General features: G+C 43.1%; 11 protein-coding genes and 2 non-coding genes across 13 annotated transcripts; 10 read left to right on the top strand and 3 right to left on the bottom strand.

Moving 5' to 3' along the window:
- Positions 1-170: 170 nt before the first annotated feature.
- QCR6 (ubiquinol--cytochrome-c reductase subunit 6) lies at positions 171-602 on the top strand (the record flags this gene model as incomplete). The annotated part of the gene is made up of 1 exon (XM_018364866.1): positions 171-602. One exon carries the CDS (start codon positions 171-173, stop codon positions 600-602), a length of 432 nt encoding a protein of 143 aa, XP_018222569.1.
- A 790-nt stretch (positions 603-1,392) lies between these two features.
- On the top strand, positions 1,393-1,572 carry RPL29 (60S ribosomal protein eL29; the record flags this gene model as incomplete). The annotated part of the gene is made up of 1 exon (XM_018364865.1): positions 1,393-1,572. One exon carries the CDS (start codon positions 1,393-1,395, stop codon positions 1,570-1,572), a length of 180 nt encoding a protein of 59 aa, XP_018222568.1.
- A 140-nt stretch (positions 1,573-1,712) lies between these two features.
- RRT5 (Rrt5p) lies at positions 1,713-2,660 on the top strand (the record flags this gene model as incomplete). The annotated part of the gene is made up of 1 exon (XM_018364864.1): positions 1,713-2,660. One exon carries the CDS (start codon positions 1,713-1,715, stop codon positions 2,658-2,660), a length of 948 nt encoding a protein of 315 aa, XP_018222567.1.
- Positions 2,661-4,029: 1,369 nt separating this feature from the next.
- RPL2A (60S ribosomal uL2 domain-containing protein) lies at positions 4,030-4,185 on the top strand (the record flags this gene model as incomplete). The annotated part of the gene is made up of 1 exon (XM_018364863.1): positions 4,030-4,185. One exon carries the CDS (start codon positions 4,030-4,032, stop codon positions 4,183-4,185), a length of 156 nt encoding a protein of 51 aa, XP_018222566.1.
- A 396-nt stretch (positions 4,186-4,581) lies between these two features.
- On the top strand, positions 4,582-8,094 carry SMC2 (condensin subunit SMC2; the record flags this gene model as incomplete). Its single annotated transcript, XM_018364862.1, has 1 exon — positions 4,582-8,094. The coding sequence occupies one exon, from the start codon at positions 4,582-4,584 to the stop codon at positions 8,092-8,094; it is 3,513 nt and encodes a 1,170-aa protein (XP_018222565.1).
- A 197-nt stretch (positions 8,095-8,291) lies between these two features.
- Positions 8,292-11,399, bottom strand: MET10 (sulfite reductase subunit alpha; the record flags this gene model as incomplete). Its single annotated transcript, XM_018364861.1, has 1 exon — positions 8,292-11,399. The coding sequence occupies one exon, from the start codon at positions 11,397-11,399 to the stop codon at positions 8,292-8,294; it is 3,108 nt and encodes a 1,035-aa protein (XP_018222564.1).
- Positions 11,400-11,693: 294 nt separating this feature from the next.
- On the bottom strand, positions 11,694-13,724 carry PTR3 (Ptr3p; the record flags this gene model as incomplete). Its single annotated transcript, XM_018364860.1, has 1 exon — positions 11,694-13,724. One exon carries the CDS (start codon positions 13,722-13,724, stop codon positions 11,694-11,696), a length of 2,031 nt encoding a protein of 676 aa, XP_018222563.1.
- Positions 13,725-13,922: 198 nt separating this feature from the next.
- On the top strand, positions 13,923-14,011 carry DI49_1686. The gene is given in 2 exon segments: positions 13,923-13,962; positions 13,975-14,011. It is a non-coding gene; the product is annotated as a tRNA-Tyr (tRNA).
- A 497-nt stretch (positions 14,012-14,508) lies between these two features.
- Positions 14,509-16,167, top strand: CDC14 (phosphoprotein phosphatase CDC14; the record flags this gene model as incomplete). Its single annotated transcript, XM_018364859.1, has 1 exon — positions 14,509-16,167. The coding sequence occupies one exon, from the start codon at positions 14,509-14,511 to the stop codon at positions 16,165-16,167; it is 1,659 nt and encodes a 552-aa protein (XP_018222562.1).
- A 90-nt stretch (positions 16,168-16,257) lies between these two features.
- ECO1 (Eco1p) lies at positions 16,258-17,100 on the bottom strand (the record flags this gene model as incomplete). Its single annotated transcript, XM_018364858.1, has 1 exon — positions 16,258-17,100. The coding sequence occupies one exon, from the start codon at positions 17,098-17,100 to the stop codon at positions 16,258-16,260; it is 843 nt and encodes a 280-aa protein (XP_018222561.1).
- Positions 17,101-18,878: 1,778 nt separating this feature from the next.
- DI49_1683 lies at positions 18,879-18,951 on the top strand. The gene has a single exon. It is a non-coding gene; the product is annotated as a tRNA-Ala (tRNA).
- A 138-nt stretch (positions 18,952-19,089) lies between these two features.
- HIS2 (histidinol-phosphatase) lies at positions 19,090-20,097 on the top strand (the record flags this gene model as incomplete). The annotated part of the gene is made up of 1 exon (XM_018364857.1): positions 19,090-20,097. One exon carries the CDS (start codon positions 19,090-19,092, stop codon positions 20,095-20,097), a length of 1,008 nt encoding a protein of 335 aa, XP_018222560.1.
- Positions 20,098-20,768: 671 nt separating this feature from the next.
- Positions 20,769-21,869, top strand: LSB3 (Lsb3p; the record flags this gene model as incomplete). Its single annotated transcript, XM_018364856.1, has 1 exon — positions 20,769-21,869. One exon carries the CDS (start codon positions 20,769-20,771, stop codon positions 21,867-21,869), a length of 1,101 nt encoding a protein of 366 aa, XP_018222559.1.
- Between the last annotated feature and the right edge of the window lie 138 nt (positions 21,870-22,007).

Below are 22,007 nucleotides of genomic sequence, written 5' to 3'. Positions count from 1 at the left end.
GCGTATCGGGCCGCGCGGCCCCGCCCCTGTGGTGTGCCAGTTATAAGAGCGCGCTTGCTGGAACGCCCACCCGTTTTCGAGACTTGGGTTTCACACTCTCTACAGGCAGCATACGTTGGCGCTTATTGCAAACACACACCAAAAGAAAAAAGTAAAAGAAAAAATAGAAAATGGGCGTGTTGGAACTTGCTGGTGAATACTGGGAACAGTTGAAGGAGACCGTTTTGCCCGTCGTGGCCGCGGCTGAGGATGATGACAACGAACAGCATGAGGAAGAAGGGGGAGAGGAAAAAGAAGATGAAGATAAGGGAGACGAAGAAGAAGATGAAGATGAAGATGAAGATGACGATGAGGACGACGACGAAGATGAGGAGGCCGTCACCGATCAATTGGAAGATCTGAGAGAACACTTCAAGAACACGGAAGAGGGAAAGGTGCTCGTACACCACTACGAAGAGTGCGCCGAGCGTGTCAAGGTACAGCAGCAACAGCCCGGCTACCAGGACCTCGACCACAAGGAGGACTGTGTGGAGGAGTTTTTCCACCTGCAGCACTACTTGGACACGTGCACATCGCCCAGACTGTTTGACAAGCTGAAGTAGTCTGGCTAGCACTCCGCCCACCCCCGTCATGCCCTCATATTCATTATTTATTACTTCTTTCCGTCTTGTTACTATTTATTCTAAGCCCGGTCTTCAGTCTACCACTGTATTTAGAGAACAAACAACTATATAAAATAAAAATATCATATTACCATATCACTATATTACACATATCACATCATTAGGAAATAGGGGGCGACATGTTGAGTCGCATCGGCGCTTAGAGTGCGTACTGGTTTTTTGTTCTGCATCCGTGCATCTTCGTCGCCCATGCACCCATTGCGACTGCTTTTTTTTTATTATTATTTTTGATCGGGTGGCGTCGCGGTCGGTGAGAAGGACGAGAAGCGTGGAAAACGACCTGTCCTCAACCCGGCCTTTTTTCCCCCTGCGCTTTGCCATGCACTCTGGATACATGCAATTTCATATATTTCAATACTGTATTTCAAGATCCAACTGAGTGTTCAGTATTATTTCATCTCTCAATATTCAAGATCCTCGGAACAACAATACAGTTAAAAAGTACGTAACATATGCCCCCACCACACCCTATTGGAAGTGCTGTTACCATACCTGAAGTGCTCTCCCTCCCCCTGCGCCATGGAATGATAGGCCGGAAGCAAGAATGAGAACACAAGACATCTATCACAATCTAGCCCAGCCCAGACTAAACCCATGCGAATACACACTTCAGATTGGCAGCCAGCACTYTATTTCTTTCTCCCACTCGCGCACCTTTACTAACAATTGAACATCCGCAACCGCCGCGTGCATTCATCCTCTCCAGAAAATGGCTAAGTCTAAGAACCATACCGCTCACAACCAAACCAAGAAGGCTCACAGAAACGGTATCAAGAAGCCAAAGACCTACAAGTATCCTTCTTTGAAGGGTGTTGATCCAAAGTTTAGAAGAAACCACAAGCACGCCCTACACGGTACTGCTAAGGCCTTGGCTGCTGCCAAGAAATAAACTTTATAAGATTATACTACGTTAGAAACTTACATACTACTTTTGTCTGATTTTATATAACATGTTTTATTATCTTAATTTAGGAACCCGTTCTCACTATATCCGCCGCCCATTTCATCTTTTGCCCTTTTTTCGCGCGCATGCCATGCCACAAAGAAACGTCACAAAATAAAAACTGTCATTATAACATAATCCACACAATTAAAAACCAACTAAAAAAACAAAAGACCACACTCCACTCCACCGCAATGTCTGAACAAGCCAACGTCGATACTGCCGAAATGATCACAGTCTACATCTCGAACCTGCCCTTCTCCGCCAGCGAGCGCGACCTGCACGCCTTTTTGAGTGACTACGGCGCCACCTCGGTGCTGATCCCCACACAGACCGTGCGCAGGTTCAGCAAGAAACGCACCGACAAGCCCCGCAAGCCCCTGGGCATTGCATTTGCCCAGTTCGCAAACGCCACCCTAGCCTCGAAGGCCATCCAAGACCTGAACGGAACCACCTTCCAGAACCAGAAACTGTTTCTGAAACTGCATGTCCCTTACGAGGCAGAACCCTCCCCGCTACCAGAGACCAAAAAGTCCAAGGACAAGAAGAAGAAGAACGGGAAGGAGGCCCCGGAAACTGCCCCGGACACGGTCTACTGCCACGATTTGCCTGACGACGTTACTGACAGCGAGATCCGCGAGCTGTTCCAGCTTTACTCCCCGCAGGAGATCTGGATTTACAGGTCCAAGGTGTACAAGAAGAGATGCATTCCCTTGGCGCCTCACCAGATCACCGCCGCTCTGGTCACTTTGCAATCTGACAAAAACATCGTAGACATCTGCGACGACGTGGGCAAGGCTGCTGCCCTGAGGGGCAAACCAGTGATTGTGAAGCCCGCTTTCGTCTCCAAGATTCAAGAAATCAAGCAATTGGTCAAGGACAACCTCACCAACGCACGCGACCCACCACCTCCGGCGGCACCAGCGGCACCAGCGGCACTAGTACAAGAAGTGCAAAATAACGATGCAGGTTCTGGCGGGATTCCACCACCTCCCCCTTCTTCTTCGGGCGCCCCCGCCCTGGCTGCTGCTTAAAGCCCGGTGCAACGAACCAACCGACGAACCAACATAATATATTCTTTATAGCTAAATAAGATTAAAGCCATTCTTTGAAAAAAACGAAAGAAAAAAAAGGATCTGTGGACTGTGGTACCGGACTGTACCACCCGTGCATCTTGATATTATAACACCCTTGACTTTTTTTTATTTTCGCCGAATTTTTCAAGCAGATTCCACAATGCGTGCCCTCGCCAAACTCTTCCGATCCCCCGCCTGCTGACAGGCCCTCCAGGCAGAGATCTGTGTCTCGCCCGCCCGCTGGCAAACTAGCATCGTTCTGCCCAGCTCCGAGAGCTCTCCTTCTGGGTTAGTACCGTCTCCGGCAGGCTTTAGAACGGCTTTCCCCAGGAGCGGATGGCCTAGTACCGCTGTCCGCTGCTGTGCACGATCCAATCGCTCTGGCATAGTATGGGAATGGCCAAACTAGCCGTTGCGCATGGGTGTGGAACAGACGGTTACTATGCAATACACTACTACTGCATACACATAATCGATCGAGCATCCCATTGTTATAACGACGTATTTCTTCCATTGGGTTTACTCTTTTCAGTTCTTGCCAGTCCTTTTAAGCAAACCAAGAAACCATCAGATCAATAAGCAATGGGTATGTTAGAATTACACTTTTCGARAGCCGTTGCAACAACGGGAAAAATGCCATCGCAGCATTGTAGCTTCGTTGGCCCATTTTCATGTCCATTTATACTAACAAGACTATGTTTTCCGCATTAATTTTTATCCAGGTAGAGTTATTCGTAACCAAAGAAAGGGTGCTGGTTCCATCTTCACCTCCCACACCAGATTGAGACAAGGTGCTGCCAAGTTGAGAACTTTGGATTACGCTGAACGTCACGGTTACATCCGTGGTATCGTGAAGCAAATTGTCCATGACTCCGGTAGAGGTGCTCCATTGGCCAAGGTTGTCTTCCGTGACCCATACAAGTACAGATTACGTGAAGAAATCTTCATTGCCAACGAAGGTGTCCACACCGGTCAATTCATTTACGCCGGTAAGAAGGCTTCTTTGAACGTCGGTAACGTCTTGCCATTGGGTGTCGTCCCAGAAGGTACCATTGTTTCCAACGTTGAAGAAAAACCTGGTGACAGAGGTGCTCTWGCTAGATCTTCTGGTAACTACGTTATCATCATTGGTCACAACCCAGATGAAAACAAGACCAGAGTCAGATTACCATCCGGTGCCAAGAAGGTCATYTCTTCTGACGCCAGAGGTGTYATCGGTGTCATTGCCGGTGGTGGTAGAGTTGACAAACCATTGTTGAAGGCTGGTCGTGCTTTCCACAAGTACAGATTGAAGAGAAACTCCTGGCCAAAGACTCGTGGTGTTGCCATGAATCCAGTTGACCATCCTCACGGTGGTGGTAACCATCAACATATTGGTAAGGCTTCTACTATTTCTAGAGGTGCCGTTTCTGGTCAAAAGGCCGGTTTGATTGCTGCCAGAAGAACTGGTTTGTTACGTGGTTCCCAAAAGACCCAAGATTAGATTAAGTAATATACTCTTTCTTTAAGCAACATTCAAATAACACAAAAAATTCGCAAAACAAACAATACAATATAACATAACACTTATTTTTTAAAATAGTCTAGATTAGTTTTTGTTCTGTAGTAATAAGATATTTCCTCAAGTACATCTTGCACTCTCTGACTAAACAAAGTACAACCTCTTCCATCATCAATTCACAGTTGTTTTTCTTATTTGATGAATGGTTGTTCAGCTTACGCGTTTATAGTGATTAGCGCGTTTTGAGTTTTAATGAGGCCATTGAAATTTAAGATCAACAAAACAATAGTAAACATCATCATCAGTATCATCTCCAAGCTTCGAGGTACGGGGCATATTCGAAGTACAAAGACAAATCGATATTAGTGTTATTACTGCATGAAGGTGGAGGAACTGATTATCGATGGTTTCAAATCATACGCTACAAGAACGGTCATTACCGACTGGGACCCTCAATTCAATGCCATTACGGGTTTGAATGGGTCTGGTAAGTCGAACATCCTGGACGCTATTTGCTTTGTTCTGGGTATCGCATCGATGACTACGGTGAGAGCATCGAGTTTGCAAGATTTGATCTATAAACGTGGCCAGGCTGGTGTAACAAAGGCAAGTGTAACCATTGTTTTTGATAATACCGATAAGTCAAACTCTCCAATTGGATTCACAAACTCTCCCCAAATATCTGTTACCAGGCAAGTGGTTCTTGGTGGAACTTCCAAATATTTGATAAACGGTCATAGAGCACCTCAACAATCTGTTTTGCAATTGTTCCAATCCGTGCAATTGAATATCAATAATCCAAACTTTTTGATTATGCAAGGTAAAATTACAAAAGTTTTGAACATGAAGCCTACGGAAATTCTGTCTTTGATTGAAGAAGCTGCCGGTACCAAAATGTTTGAAGATCGTAGAGAGAAAGCTGAAAGGACAATGTCTAAAAAGGAAACTAAATTACAAGAAAATAGAACTCTTTTGACTGAGGAGATTGAGCCTAAACTGGAAAAACTTCGAAATGAAAAGAGGATGTTTTTGGAATTCCAATCTACGCAAACCGATTTAGAGAAGACCGAAAGGATCGTGTCATCTTGTGACTACTATAATATTAAGCATAAGCATACCTCCATAAAAGAAACCTTGGAGAATGGTGAGGCACATATGAAGGAATTGAATGAGTTTATTCAAAAGACCTCCCAGGAAATTGAAAGTTTAAACGAAGACGTCAAAGAAATCAAGCTTCAAAAACAAAATGAATTGCACAAGGATGGTAAGATTTCCAAATTGGAAACTGAGGAAAGTACTCTTTTGAATGAGATTTCTCGTTTGAAAACCTCATTATCAATAAAAGGAGAAAGTTTAAATGACACCACTGAAAAGCTGAAAGCCTTGGAACTCGAAATTGCAAATTCTTCTGCAAGACTTAATGAAAAAAGAATTGAATATACCAAGACCGAGGAAGATTATAAAACTGTACAGGAAGGACTGAGTAAACAAAGGGAGCTTTACAAAAAGAAAGAAGAATTAGTGTCCACTTTAACCACAGGGATTTCATCCACTGGTGCTGCAGATGGTGGTTACAATGCGCAATTGATTAAGGCAAAGTCAGGATTGAGCGACGTCTCCTTGGCGATAAAAAAATCGAACATGAAAATGGATTTGCTGAAGAGAGAACTATCAGTTATTGTACCCAAATTAAATCAAGCTACAAAGGACAACGAGCTGAATATCAAGCATGTCAAAGAGTGCCAAGATAACTGCAATAAATTACAAGCGCAACTGACCGAGTATGGGTTTGACCCATCGCGAATTAAGGATTTGAAGCAAAAGGAGAATGAATTAAAGAGTCAATACTACCAAATTTCTAATGACTCTGAATATCTGAAAAGGCGTGTGGCGAATCTAGAATTCAATTATACCACACCTTACCCCGATTTTAAATCCAACCTGGTTTATGGTGTGGTGGGTCAACTCTTTGAATTAGATGATGATAAGATTCGTTACTCCACCGCTCTACAAACGTGTGCTGGGGGTAGACTTTTCAATGTTGTTGTTCAAGATTCTCAAACGGCTACTCAACTGTTGGAAAAAGGAAGGCTGCGCAAGCGTGTGACTATTATACCTCTAAACAAGATTTCCACTAGACCTATAAGTCCACAAGTGCTCGAGCTGGCCAAGAAAATTGCTCCTGGTAAAGTAGAACTAGCTATAAACTTGATAAGATTTGATACGTCCGTCACTAAGGCAATGGAATTTATTTTTGGGAATAGTCTAATTTGTGAAGATCCTGAGACAGCAAAAAAAATCACTTTCCATCCCAAAATTCGTGCTAGAAGTATTACTCTTCAAGGTGATGTATACGATCCAGAAGGTACGTTATCCGGTGGTAGTAGAAATACTTCTGACTCCTTGTTGGTTGATATTCAAAAATACAATCAAGTTCAAAGAAAAATTGAAATCATTCAAGCCGACCTTAACCACGTAACAGAAGAATTACAAAAACAATACACTACTTCGCAAAAAACAAAAACTATTCAAAACGATTTGAATGCTTCATCGCATAAACTGGATTTGGCAAAGCGTAATTTAGAAGTAAACCCTTCCTCTCAAATAATGGCTAGAAATGAAGAAATTCTCAGGGAAATTGGAGAATGTGAAAATGAAATAAAAAATAGGCAAATGGATTTGGAACGGTGCCGACAAGAAGTATTAAGTATTGAAAAAGACATGAAGGAATACGATAACGATAAGGGATCAAAATTGAATGAACTGAAAAATGAATTAAAAGTGTTGGCTAAAAATTTGGAAAAGCAAGAATCGGAATCGGAAGGTAAATATGATTTGTTCCAAAATCTAGAATTGGAGACAGAGCAGTTAAGTTCAGAACTAGACTCTAATAAAACTTTATTGCAAAATTATTTGCAATCTATTGAAAATTTAAAATCAGAAAATACCGAATTAGAGGAGAAAATACGAAGTATTGAAGATAATCTAGCAACAACCCAGGCAAACCTAAACGAAGAAAAGAAAAGGTTGATGAATATTGATGATGAACTAACCGAACTAGAAACATTAATGAAGAAGAAACAGGAAAAAAAGAAAAGCAGTGAGTTGGAATTACAAAAATTGAGTCATGATTTGAATAAATATAAGTCCAATACGGATAATATCGAGAAGAAAATTGAAGAACTACGACAGAAACACGAGTTTTTGGAGGATTTTGATTTAGTGACAAGCATCGTAAAACAAAATGAAGGTATTGATTTAGAAACTTACAGGGAGAGAAGTAAACAATTGAACGAGAAATTTCAAGAGCTAAGAAAAAAAGTTAATCCGAATATCATGAATATGATTGAAAATGTAGAGAAAAAGGAAGCAGCATTAAAAACAATGATCAAAACTATCGAAAAGGATAAGATGAAAATTCAAGAAACTATATCCAAGTTAAATGAATACAAGAGGGAGACTTTAATTAAAACTTGGGAAAAAGTGACACTCGATTTTGGTAATATTTTTGCCGATCTTTTACCAAACTCATTCGCCAAATTGGTTCCTTGCAAAGATAAAGATGTCACGCAAGGTCTAGAAGTTAAAGTGAAGCTTGGTAGTATATGGAAGGATAGTTTAATAGAACTATCAGGTGGACAACGATCTCTGATTGCCTTAGCATTGATTATGGCATTATTACAATTCAGACCAGCGCCGATGTATATCTTAGATGAGGTTGACGCTGCTCTTGATTTAAGTCATACCCAAAACATAGGTCACTTAATCAAGACAAGGTTCAAAGGATCGCAATTCATAGTCGTTTCTCTAAAGGAGGGTATGTTTACCAATGCTAATAGGGTTTTTAGGACTAGATTTCAAGATGGTACTTCTGTAGTTAGTATAATGTGACGTAAGTAGTTCCTTCTATTTTTGTGCCATCGGATAATAATACACTATGCAACTGTATATATATTTTAATTGCCTTCTTGTACTTTTTAGAGCGGGATATATAGTAATATCTAAATACAAAAGGGAAAACTAAAGGTAAAAAAAAAAAATTCGGGAGATATTTAATAAATATAACTTTTTTCTATTACAAAATTAAATTAGTAGACTTCCAAAATGTACCTCGAAGCTTCCTTTAAGTCTTCAATTGCGGCATCCAAATCAATCTTGACACCCCTTTCTTTAGCATCTTTAGATAAAATGTCTTGCAAAGCTTGAGTAATGTCTGGAACTGGCCAAGTAGGACCACATAAGTAAAAGGAACCTTCGTTATCGATCATTGCAGTCTTTAGTTGATCCAAGTTTTCTTTGATACGATCTTGGATATAAATCTTTTGAGGTTGATCTCTTGAGAATGCAGCACCGATATGGGTGATGATACCGGCGTCTTTGTAAGCTTCCCATATTTCACCATATAAATATTCTTCTCTTTTATGTCTTGAACCCAAGTATAAGAAGACTTCACCAATTTCATGACCTTGTTGCTTTTGCCATAATTTCTCTTCAACGATTGCTTTAAATGGGGCCAAACCAGTACCCAAACCACTCATAATAACTGGTTGTTTTGGAGATGGAGGTAGTTTCATAACAGATGGTTTGACACTAACCACCAATTCTGATCCGATAGCCAAGTCTGAGATATACTTAGAAGCCTGACCGTATCTCTTTCTACCCTTGTTATCCAGCCAATCGACGACAACAATCAACAGGTGAACTTCATTTGGATGCACCTTTTGAGAAGAGGCAATAGAATACTCTCTTCTTTTCAATGGTTCGATAATGGTAACAAGCTCTTCAAGAGATGGGCGAACAGATGGGAATAATTCGAAGATATCAGCATATGTAAAGTATTCCACATCTTGAAATCTTTTCAGATCAACCGCACCCGCTGGAGTGACCAAGTCTTGTAATTTTTTCTTGTCATCTTCATTAGTGGCGTATGGGATCAATGATTCGTAAAATCTCTTTGGTGGTTTCCCGAAAATATCCAAGTTCTCGACGAAGGCTTGCAAAACTGTTCTTGTTTCCAAGAAATGATGGTTGTCCTTGTTAGGAACCGAAACAATTTCGGTTTCATTTAAGCCATAAGATTTTAAAAATTCTTTTACCAAAGCTTCGTTGTTTCTTGCGTGAATACCAAGGGCTTCACCAATGTCGTAAGTCATACCAGTACCAGAAATGTCAAATTCAATGTGGAAGATATATCTATCATAATCAGCCGGTGTGACACGTCTGTTTTCTTTAACCTTGACAACGAAGTTCTTAACTGGTAAGTCAGGTCTCAGTTTGTTTTCCACTCCGTAGGCTTCTTTGAACGACAATTTCTTAGCAATATCAGATACTTCAGATGTTTGGGCTAGTGGGATCTCTTCAATACTACTTTTGTTTGGAACAAAAGATGTTTCATTGACAAAGATTGGCAAAGCAACGGGTTCTTCGTCTTCATCTTTCTTTTCAATGGTGATTTCAGAAAATCCAATGTAGGCAGTTGATGGAACTTCCTTAATGGAGTCTTTCAACGCAGCAGTGATGAATTCAGAGATAGAAGCAGCAGAAATGTCGGCATCTGCATCAATGCTTTTCCAGATACGGTTCGTAGATTCTGCCACATCAAGATCGAAAGCTAGCTTCCAGAAAACGGCTTGAATCAACAAAGATAATTTGGATTCATCGTTAATAGCTTCAGCATCGATGATAAACAGCTTGATGTTTTTCTTTGCAACAGAAATCAAAAATGATTCTGGAATTCCCAGTTTCTTAACATAAGATTCTACTGAGTCCAAATCCAAATCTTTGGTTGTTGTTTGAGAAATTAAGGCAATGGAACCTTGTTCTTCGACGGTAGCAACCACATCCAAATGTTTCAGTAAACTAATATTTTCCACAATGGCCAACTTTGTAATATCGATGTTTGAAGTGGTAACCTGTTCGCCAGAGGTAACGAATTGAGCTTGGAAAGTACCGGCGTTGGCCAGATTGTCGAATTTGGTTCTAAGAGATACATATTTTCCATCCTCCAAAGATAAAGCTTTTACCAATTTTGAAGCAACATCAATATTGGCACTTTTATCAGAAGCCCAATAAATGAACCCTTCACTAGATGACGAATCGGTGTCGAAAGTTAGGTTGGGGATGAATGAAGAAACAATTGACTTGACAGCACTTGGAGACCAGATGAAATTTGGTTGGTAAATGTATTCAGATACACAGATACTTTTGCGGCCGTGATAGAACAAAGCGGCAGAGACTTGAGATCTTAAAAAAGAAGGTGAAGAGCCATCTAAAGTTTGACCAATGGTAACGATCTGTTTGGTTGTGGATGGGACATGGGTCACAAATTTAGCCACGTTGAAGGGTAATGGCACTCTAACGTTGATTAACCCTATTTTAGCATTGTTACCACTAATTATGGAGTTGAATAATTCAGATTCCAAAGACCCATAGGTGACAAAGACAGTCTCAGCATCTTGGGCGCCGAAATATTGAAAATTATGTAGTCTCAACCCTGTTAATTCATTAAACTTGTCCAAGACATCATCAAACGCAGCGTTTGGAGCAATGACTTTGGACAACTTTCCCAAAATGGAGGATTCTGCAGCAGTTTCAACCAATGGTACTACGGTCTTTGAGTAATTCAGCCCATCAAATAAATTGATGGCACCCGAACGGTTACTGAAAGTGGCAACCGCCAACGCTAGCAGAGCGACGTTTTGCACCTCGTTGGTTGAAATTGGGGTCACAACACCATAGTTAAGCTTGGAAGCAGCGTCCAATGCTGTGACGTAGTCGTTGGTGACAGAACCGCTGGTGTTGTCGTAGTTCAAGGCACCAACATTTAAAATAAACTTACCAGCATGTGGGACAGTCTGCAAAGAGTTAATGAAATATGGTAGCGCAAACCCGGGAGCAACAATCGCAGTGGTATTGTTCAATCCGTGAGAGAATCCCAAGGGGGTTAACCCAGCGCCAGATCTAATATCTAGCTCTTGGAAGAATGTCTTGCCACGTGACCCGTTACTATTCTGCAGTGACCATTTTTTCAAGTCTTGGTGCAACAAGTCAGCTTGAGAAAAGGACTTGTAGGCAAATATAGAGTCCACGTTATTGAACAATACGGAGGAGATTGCAGTTACGGGTGTCCCGTAGCTGGGCAACTCGGTTGCGTTTTTGGTCTGGCCAAATGGATTCGTAGCAAACTCGACCGACATTTCGTTATGGGTAGATTCCTAGGATAAGCAGTTGGAGCGAACTATGTGCGGTCCATTAAACAAAAATCACTTTGATAGCAGCCGAAAACCTCGAGAACCATGCCCCGGTCGCTTATATACACCATTTGCTCGAGATGACTATAGTTCAAAACGATTATGATGAGTCTTTTTCACAACCAAAAGCCAAAAAAAAGCCACACCTGTGGTGGTAGATCATCACGTGACTCAGAAGGTCACGTGGTCTGGCCACTTTATGACAATAATGAAGATTTTAGGAGTATATATTTATATGCATTACTTGTAGTATATTTGCTTACACTTGGTGATCTCACGCGACTGGGGCAGGCCAAACGCAAAGTCCTCCACGAAGAAGGCCCCCTTTCTGTCCAGGATGTATAGCTTGTTGCCTTCCGGGTTGAACCGCAAGGTGGCCGATTCGTAGGCTCTGTAGGCGTTGGCGACGGTTTCAACAAGAATGGTTCTTCTCTTCTCGTTGTTGTCCATCATGGTGGGCGCACACATAATGTAGACGGACCCATTGCGGTCGAGAAAGGCGATAGCGTCGTTTCTTGGAGAGATTTCGCACTTGTGGATCTTGCATCCGATTTCGTCCACTCTGATCAGCATGGACGGCTGGGCCACTGTCCGTACGCCGTTGATTTGGGTAATCTTGGTGTTTATCACCAGGGGGGACGAGTTGAATGCTGTGGACGTGATACACATCAGGTTCGGGTTCCCCGGGAAGAGTTTTGTATCGGTGATTCCTTCTGATTCCAACGACGTGTCAATGGACCGGACGCTTTTCATTATCAGTCTTGGTTCGTTTATTTTCTGGAGGGAGATGATCAAGAAGCGAGACTCCAATGCGGTGGAGCACGTCAGGTACTTGGCATCGTGCGACAGTTGTATGGTATTGATGGGGTCCCTGTAAGGGAGTGTTATTGTGATCGGCGGAGGAAACTCGGGCTCCTGGGTGACTTTGTTTCTGGTGATCTGTTGAATTACTATTAATGCTTGCTCTGCACCCGTGTGCCTATCTTTCCCTGTAATCCCGTACGCTATTATCTGCGACCGAGGGTCGATGTCTATGCACCGGATGGGGAAGTTCGAGACGTATGTATATATCAGTTTGCCGCTTTGGTTGATGTCGTGAATATTGAGAATATTATGCGAGCCCGATATTATCAGGAAGTCATTGGACAGTTTGCAAAATCGCTGGCTCCAGTTTTTCTTCTTCTTCTTCGATGATTGAGGAGCGGTGCCTGGTAACTGTGTGGGCTCGGTCAGTTGGTTAAAGTCGGGCCCATACTCTCCGCTGGACTTGCCACACGATATAAGCTGGGGAGAGTTGTCCTTCGGATTGATCGAGTATATTTCCCACTTGTGTTCGGTGATCAAGGCGAATTTGGTGCAGTCAGGGGAAATAGTCTGGTTGATAAACAGTTTGGATTTGGTCCCGAGAAACTTGGTGTGCGTATTGAACTGGAATCTCTTCCTGTACATAGGAAAGCAGTTGGCAAAGAAGTATTCCCTTTCTTCGTCCAGATCATGCGTGCTGTTTGCCTGGTAGGTCGCTGTGGAGGGTATAGTAACGTCTGCAGACACCAAGGAGGAGTTGTTGTCTATTGGCACCGTCCTCGTGTTGGAAACGTTATCCAGTACCTTCCAGTTCGTGCGGTCGTCATAGGCAGGCTCGAGTAGGCTGCTTGTGTAGTTCTCCTTTACGGTGTGTTCTTCTTGTTCTTGGGGCTTTCCTGCAGCGAGCGGGTGGTCCGATTTCTCCTCTGTATTTAAATTGTGTATCTTCGAGGCCACAATGTGGAAAATCTGTAGCAATGATGATTTCTCCTTTGTCGTCATACTAGAAAGCGTCTTGTTATCGGTTTCGGATCCAGGGGAAGAGGAAGACGGCGATCGTGACAGCGATAGTGACGACGACGAAAACGATGCCTTTGCCATAGCCGGAAACTCCTCACTCTCGGTTTCAGCCTGTGCAACAGTGCTCCTGAAGAAATCAATCTGTCGAGCCAACTGCCGCAATGGCTTGATGGCAGAGAGCAGCTTAACGTCTCCACAATGGCAAACGGGACAAATGACTTGCTTGTTCGGAGCCGCATCGCACAGTGTATGAAACAGCGACTCAGATACGCAGCACCCACATGTGAGTACTGAACAGTCTTTAACTATACCGTATTGGACGTGAGACTCGTCAACGTCAGCAGCATCACGCGAGAGCCGTTGCGGTAGAAACAGGTCGTGCTCTATATCGTCGAGCACCCTCAGTATGTCCGTCTCATGCTCCCACATGTGTGAATGAGTGTGCATGAGCGTATGGTGGCAGCAATGCTTATGTGCGTGTGCTAATTGTAGTGTCCTTTTCGTATGGATGTGGTAATCATCGATGACTATTGTACTGGAAAAAAGAAAAAAGAACAATAAGCCTTAAGAAAAAATGCGGAATCTAAGCTTTATTTTTTTATTCGTTAAAACCTCTTCCGACATATATTTTTTCAACAAATACCACTCTCGGTAGCCAAGTTGGTCTAAGGCGCAAGACTGTAATTTATTACCACGAAATCTTGAGATCGGGCGTTCGACTCGCCCCCGGGAGATATTTTTTGGAATTTTTTTTAAATGCTTTCTCAATGACAAATACATAACATGGCATATTTACAGGATTGCACGGCTTTTTCCCTTGTCATTATGCGGTTACAAGCAAGATCCGTGATAGAACGACACAGTTGATCTCTTTTAGGGTATTTTCGCACTTTGGCAGTAATTGCTGTTTTACAAAGGCGAGCAAGCAAGCAGGAGGGGCGCCACGCATGCATAGGTGAGAAGCTGGTGTTGCACGAGTTGTTTGCTTAAAGTTGACAGCAGGCGTGGACAATCTAGGGCCCAGGAAGCTTATGGTACTAGACGATTCGAGAAGACATGTCGCTTTGAACGAGCTTGTTTTTTAGCACACAGTTTTTTCTTCATTTGGATCAAACGTAAACAGTTTGAAATTGAGGTCTTCCCATAATGAACAACTTGTGATACTAGGTGTTTCTAGAGGCACACTAGCAATTGCAGCGGAACCGTGGCTACGACTAAAATAACGGAAAAGATGCGCAAGAGTGTATATCTCGACAACACTATCGAGTTTCTACGAGGTAGGGTGTACCTAGGTGCCTACGACTATACGCCAGAAGATACTGATGAGTTAGTGTTCTTTACCGTGGAGGATGCAATTTTTTATAATAGCTTCCACTTGGATTTCGGTCCCATGAACATCGGCCATCTGTATCGTTTTGCCGTTATTTTCCATGAGATCTTGAACGATCCTGAAAATGCTAATAAAGCCGTGGTTTTCTACTCTTCTGCATCTACCAGGCAGCGTGCTAACGCCGCATGTCTGCTTTGCTGCTACATGATCCTTGTGCAGGCATGGACTCCGCACCAAGTGCTTCAGCCCTTGGCGCAGGTGGACCCTCCCTTCATGCCATTTAGAGATGCCGGCTATTCCAATGCGGATTTCGAAATAACCATCCAGGATGTGGTTTATGGTGTTTGGAGGGCCAAGGAGAAAAGCTTGATTGATTTGCATTCGTTTAATCTGGAAAGTTATGAGAAATACGAACACGTGGAGTATGGTGACTTTAATGTCTTGACTCCGGATTTCATTGCATTTGCGTCTCCACAAGAGGACCACACAAAAGGCCATGTGGCCACCAAGTCGTCCCATTTGAATCAGCCATTTAGATCCGTCTTGAATTTTTTCGCTAATAATGATGTCCAATTGGTGGTAAGGTTGAATTCGCATCTATACAACAAAAAGCATTTTGAAGACATCGGCATTCAGCATCTGGACTTGATATTTGAAGACGGTACTTGCCCAGACCTGTCCATCGTCAAAAACTTTGTTGGTGCTGCTGAGACAATAATCAAAAGAGGCGGGAAAATTGCCGTGCATTGTAAAGCTGGGTTGGGCAGAACCGGCTGTTTGATTGGTGCTCATTTGATATACACCTACGGATTCACCGCCAATGAGTGTATTGGATTTTTAAGGTTTGTAAGACCGGGCATGGTAGTCGGGCCTCAACAGCATTGGTTATACTTACACCAAAACGACTTCAGAGAATGGAAGTATACGACTAGAATTTCTTTGAAGCCTAGTGAGGCTATTGGTGGACTTTACCCCTTAATAAATCTAGAAGAATATCGTTTACAAAAGAAAAAACTCAAGGATGACAAAAAAGTTGCTCAAAATAATATCGAAGGTGATTTAAGAGATTTGACAATGACGCCGCCACCTAACAGCCATGGAGCGCTTAATACCAGAAATTCGAGCCAACCTTCAACAGCGAATAGCGGCAGTAATGCATTTAAAAGTTTGGGTGTGCCACAGACTTCGCCTGGTCAGCCGAGAAAGGGCCAGAACGGTTCTAATACTATAGAAGATATCAACAATAACAACAATATGACTTCTCATGCCGGCAGGAAAGCAGTAATAGAAAGCAATAACTCGGATGATGAATCCATGCACGATACCAATAGCATAAGCAATAATTACTCTAAGAGTCCACGCAGAAGAAACGACATCTTGTCTGCTTCATCGTCCCGAATGGAAGATAATGAAATCAACGCAACGAACAACATCAACAATGCGGCGGATGATACCATACTAAGACAGCTATTGCCCAAGAATAGAAGAGTAACGTCAGGGAAAAGGACAACGAGCGCCGCAGGTGGTATAAGAAAGATAAGTGCTTCCATCAAAAAATAATCTAATTTATTTTATATATAATATAATAAAAAACTCACTAATAATAACTCATAACTTTTAATCTTTTCGTCCATTCGTCCTTTCCTAAAGTCATATATATACCGGCAGTAGTAACTTGCCCGACTTGTGCATCACACCATTATATTTACTAGCCAGCTTCCCGCCGCTATCAGTGGGTTGTGACCATGCCACCTGGCTTCTGGGGACAACTTCGCCATAAATAATATTTTCCCTGGCGATATCGATTAATTTGGTCGCGATCCCAAGGTTTCGTGCTGTCCTACACACCCAGATCCTCGATATGCCAATCTTAAAATCAGGGTACACGTTCTGTACCAATCTCCTAGAATCATAGACCATCCAGCGTCCACGATCGGATGCTTTGCCATTGCCTCCATGCAGATTCTCTATAATTATTATTCCAATCGCCCTGTCATTCCTTATGTATACAAATGCCTTACCTTTCTCTTCTGTGGTACTGTTCCAAATGTCATTCTCATCGTGTGGCGCATTAAGCTCATTGTTCACTAGCGTCATTATCTCCATCATGGCTCGAACTTCGCCGTTGGATTTATCTGGTCTCACAGACACAATCTTCTCCTCCTGGTGGACAATAGACGAGCCATTTTTCAAAGGCGAGGAGTTCAATGGAGTCATCGTCCCCATTGATCTTGATAAATGCATCGTACTCGAGTGGTCCCGCTTCGTGTATGCTATAGAGCCCCAATTCGGTGACCATTTACGTCCATGCAGTTGTAATGCGTGGTATTTTTCGTGGATGGCACGATCTTCTATTGACGTGGAGGAATATGACATCTCACATTTATCACACTTGACCAGTTTATTTGATTTTGAACCGCCATTGACCTGCAATGTAGACTGGATAAGGTTTTGTTTTTTGCCTGTTTTTCTTTGAGATTTCTTTGCTTTCATTTCGTGCAACGATTTATACCATATGAACCCCTAAATGTGTATACATAGATATATATTGAAGCCTGTTGTAAGTGACATATCCTATTGTATTATTACTGATTTCAATACGCGAAAGGCTTTTTTTTTCAATTACGCGATGAAGCCAAATCTCACTATAATACAGACTCTCTCCAAACTTGAAGTAAAGGCCAATTCGGACAAGAGGTAGCAACGTGCCAGCATATCAGCATTGCGTTTCCTTTTCGCCAGCATCCTGAGAAACGGTTCGAAGATATTTTGGACAAACTCGCTGTGCAGAATGTCTCGAACACGCACAGCTATTGTTTCCCTGCAAGTTTATATAAGCAAGTTTGCTACGTGGCAGCAACCATGTATGGTTTTGCAGACTACTGTACGTAATGTCGGCTGTATTGAGGGAGAAACAATTTCATACATTAGTGAGCATTGTGTACACGCACGTCAATACGCACGCCCTGCAAGGCCAAGCAAGAACAACCATGGTTTCTTCCCAACGCACACGTGTCGTCCCGCCATTGACGATCTGGCAGCACTTTGGTTGATAAGCTGATTTCTATATAAGGCCCCCATCACCTTTCATGAAGTTTAAAAGATATCACACGGTCCAGATACCATAGAAGTTGGTGTTGTGCAACTACAAGTGGGTCTTTAAAGTATAAGACATTCGAAGCAAGGCCCAACAACTTCTCCAGCAATAATAAAGGAACAAGAAAATACGATCATATGACCCCCTTTACAACAACCCTTACAGCCTTGCTAGCTGTGACGATAAACGCGCTGCAGACCAAACACTCATGTGAAGTACTTGCAGATGAATGCCTTGATGTAGCGTTACCGTCACCATCGTACATAAGCATTGAAGGAAACACTACCAGCGAACAATTGATGCAGGGGGTTGATTCTGGGGAGCCTCCTGCTGAAGACTTTTCCCTTGATCGCCAAATTGCAAAGCTTTTAGCTTCCTGCGACAGGTCTGTTTCGACGGTGGGTAAATTCAACTTTAGCGGTCTTGAGAAAGCAGAGGTAGCCAATATGCTTAAAGCATTCATCGATTGCTACTACGAGTCCAGCGAAAACAGTACGTGCCTTAATGACAATTTCGAGGAACGCTTGCCAGGTAGCCTATTGGACATGACGGATCGGAACAAATCGTTGCCAGCGTAGCAGACAGACGTGGAAAGTGTTCACTCCGATTACAGCTCCTATTGGAACGGGCTTATTAATTTCACAGTTTTCAAAATTCCGCTGTACGTGTCTTTTAATATCCACTCGAATTATCCAGTCGAATAGAGATAGATTTGATTTAAGTAGACGTGGAAGATTAACACAAAAAATGCTGGAACAACAATCAACTGCCGTCCATCTGTTACTATTATATACGGTGTTAGAAGGTGAAATCGGTGCAGGCTGAGGCGGTGCAAGTATTGATACTATAATAGATTCAACGAGTGGTAACGTATAAGAGAGATGACAAGATAGCTAAAATTGATGAGGTGGAGAATATCTAGCATAATCCACATACGTAATAATACGGAACAGTATAACATGGAATAAAAATGGAATCCCAAACTTTATCATCCAAATTTGCAGCTCTATAGAGGGCAATATGTCAGTATTAAAGAAGTGGACCCAGCGCATCAGTACGCATAGCTCATAATGACTTACAACAGTAAGTGTATGGCATACTACAGTAGGCTGTCCTGCTGTGCCGCCGCATCTGTTGAGAATGCACCAGCTTTACACTTTTTCAAGAAATACCAGGGCGTGTGGCGTAGTCGGTAGCGCGCTCCCTTAGCATGGGAGAGGTCTCCGGTTCGATTCCGGACTCGTCCATTTCTTTTTTGGTTTTTTTTTAGTTAGTCATTGTCCAAATTAATACATACAAGTACTGTGTGTGACTACTTTTCTCAAACACAATCGTGATGCTCTGAAGGTGCTGAACACGTCGAATTGAAAAGAAGCCTTGAGGAGATGCATTCACACCATTCCCATTCCGGTGACTACTGTGCCCATGGCGCAGACCCTCTGAATTCCATGATTGACCGAGTGGTCCAATTGGGCTTCCACACATACTGCCTCACAGAGCACATTCCAAGACTTGAGTCCAAGTTCATATACCCGGAAGAGTTGGAACTAGGCGATACTTCCGATGAGATCATAACCAGTCTAGAAACATCATTCAAGAATTTTTTGAGTCATGCACAAGAAATTAAGGCTCGTTATGCTGCTATGCCAGAAGTTCGAACTAGATTCATTATCGGGACAGAGATCGAGAGCTGTGACATGGACCATATCAAGTACGCCAAAAGGGTGATGACGGAGAACAGTGGCATCCTGCAGTTTTGCGTGGGTTCGGTTCACCACGTTAACGGGATCCCCATTGACTTTGATCAAGAGCAATGGCACAATTCGTTGCATTCCCTCGATGACAACTTTAGACTTTTCTTGCTGTCTTACTTCCATTCGCAGTATGAAATGCTCACCAACGTCAAGCCTTTGGTCGTGGGCCATTTCGACCTGTTCAAGTTGTTTCTACCCAGTGGCATGCTGGTGGATCCTAAAACGGGTCTATGCGACAAAGAAGCCGGAGTTCCAATTGCCTCGTTAGACGTCATCAACCAATGGCCGGACGTATACGACGCAGTGGTAAGAAATTTACAATTTATAGACTCCTATGGTGGCACCATTGAGATCAACACATCCGCCCTAAGGAAGGGTCTCGAGGAGCCGTATCCTGGTAAGGCCGTTTGCGACCTGGTCAAGAAGCATTGTGGATCCAGATTTGTTCTAAGCGATGACGCACATGGCGTGGCGCAGGTGGGCGTGTGTTACGGCAAGGTGAAGAAGTACATAGTAGATGTTCTGCAGCTTAAATACCTCTACTATCTGGAAGAGGGTGTACCACCGCAGAAAGTGCCATCTGTAAGGAAACTACCCATCTCGCAATTCGTTAACGATCCCTTTTGGGCGAATATTTAAGTTCAGATATCTTGATAGCGTATGTAAAACTCCTCACAAAACCCTTATATAAACTCACATGCCATTTTGCAAAACCACCCATCCTCTTAAGGTGCCATTGAGAACCTCATTGGGTGCCCAGATCTGCCGTGGCGCACGGATCGTCCATCTTTGCTGTTCGTTTAGTAGCAGCAGCACCCTGTTTGTTCGCCCACTCGGCCGCATCACGGAAGTTGAACATCAAAGAGTATAAACTATCGAGGGAATATAGTAAGGCCTCGGATCACGGGTGGCAAAATAAACCAGAGTAAGAGGCGCATCGTACGCAATGGGTATCAACAATCCTATTCCTAGAAACCTAAAGAGTGAGACAAAGTATGTTTTATATGGGCTTTGCCCACGAAACCCATGTGGGAGTTTTCCCTTAATTTGGGTCTTCTTTTTTCGTCCATTGATTACTAACTGAAGATGAATAATGTAGAAAAGCTGCGAAGATCTTGGCTAGTTTTGTCAAACCAAACCAAGTTTTTGGTGCAGAGCAGGTCATCCCCCCAGATGTGTTAAAAAGAGCTAAAGGGCTGGCTATCATAACGGTCCTAAAGGCCGGTTTCCTATTTTCTGGTAGAGCTGGTTCTGGTGTGATTGTTGCCAGACTTAAGGATGGCACATGGTCGGCTCCATCCGCCATCGGTATGGCAGGTGCCGGTGCCGGTGGTATGGTTGGTATAGAATTGACCGATTTCGTTTTTATTTTAAATTCGCAAGACGCTGTTAAGTCATTTTCTGAATTCGGGACTATCACTCTAGGTGGTAATGTCTCTGTAGCTGCCGGGCCCCTTGGTAGAAGTGCTGAAGCAGCCGCTTCTGCCTCTGCGGGTGGTCTGGCTGCCGTTTTCGCCTATTCCAAGAGTAAAGGGCTATTCGCAGGTGTTTCCGTGGAAGGTTCTGCCATTTTGGAAAGAAGGGAGGCCAACAGAAAGTTTTATGGTGATAATTGTACTGCGAAAATGATTTTGTCCGGTAGGATAAGACCACCCCCAGCGGTGGATCCCTTGTTCCGTGTTTTGGAGTCGAGAGCCTTCAATTACAGGTCTCCCAACAGCGGCCGTGGTGGTTACGATGAAGACGAAGATGGCTATTACGATGGCGACGATTTTTACAACGACATTCCTAGTTCATTCAGCTCTTCAGACACTTCATCTGGCAGGGCCAATACAAGATCCACAAGAGGGAGAGCTAAAAGTGATTCTCGCTACACATTTGACGATGATGACAATGACGACGATTACGGTGATGGGCTTCCAAGAAACTCGAGAGTAACACCCACTGTTAGTGGTGGTAGTGGTGGTAAACTTGACGACCCGACTGGAGCTTCGAGTTATTATGCCAGCCATAGGAGATCGGGCACCGCTCAGTCGAGGTCTCACCCTTCAAGAAATTCACGTTGGGCTGATGATGAATACGATGATTACACCGGTGGTAGTGGAAGGGACAAGACGAACGATCGTGAGGTGGATGATTTATCAAACAGATTTTCCAAGTCTAGAATCTCGTCCGCTTCAACGCCGCAAACAAGTCAAGGCAGATTTGCTGCTCCAACATCCCCATCCACATCTTCTCCAAAAGCTGTGGCATTATATAGCTTTGCAGGAGAAGAATCCGGAGATTTGCCATTTAGAAAGGGTGATGTTGTCACAATTTTGAAGAAATCTGACTCCCAAAATGACTGGTGGACTGGGAGAGTTAATGGTAGAGAAGGTATCTTTCCAGCAAATTATGTTGAACTAGTCTGAAAGGGAAGGGGGCTTCAGAGCATGACGTAAGTTGTTATTTTTGTAATTTTATCTCTTTCTCTGTTCCTTTCTCAAACCGACCTCTTACTTTCTCATTTGATATTGTATAGAATTCCTCACTTCTCATCTCTTTTTTTA

The sequence above is a fragment of the Saccharomyces eubayanus genome, chromosome VI (genome assembly GCF_001298625.1).
Source record: "Saccharomyces eubayanus strain FM1318 chromosome VI, whole genome shotgun sequence".
In the NCBI taxonomy this organism is placed as follows: Eukaryota; Fungi; Ascomycota; class Saccharomycetes; order Saccharomycetales; family Saccharomycetaceae; genus Saccharomyces; species Saccharomyces eubayanus.
The sequence above is the reverse complement of the archived record's forward strand: the minus strand, read 5'-3'. Positions and strand labels throughout refer to the sequence as shown.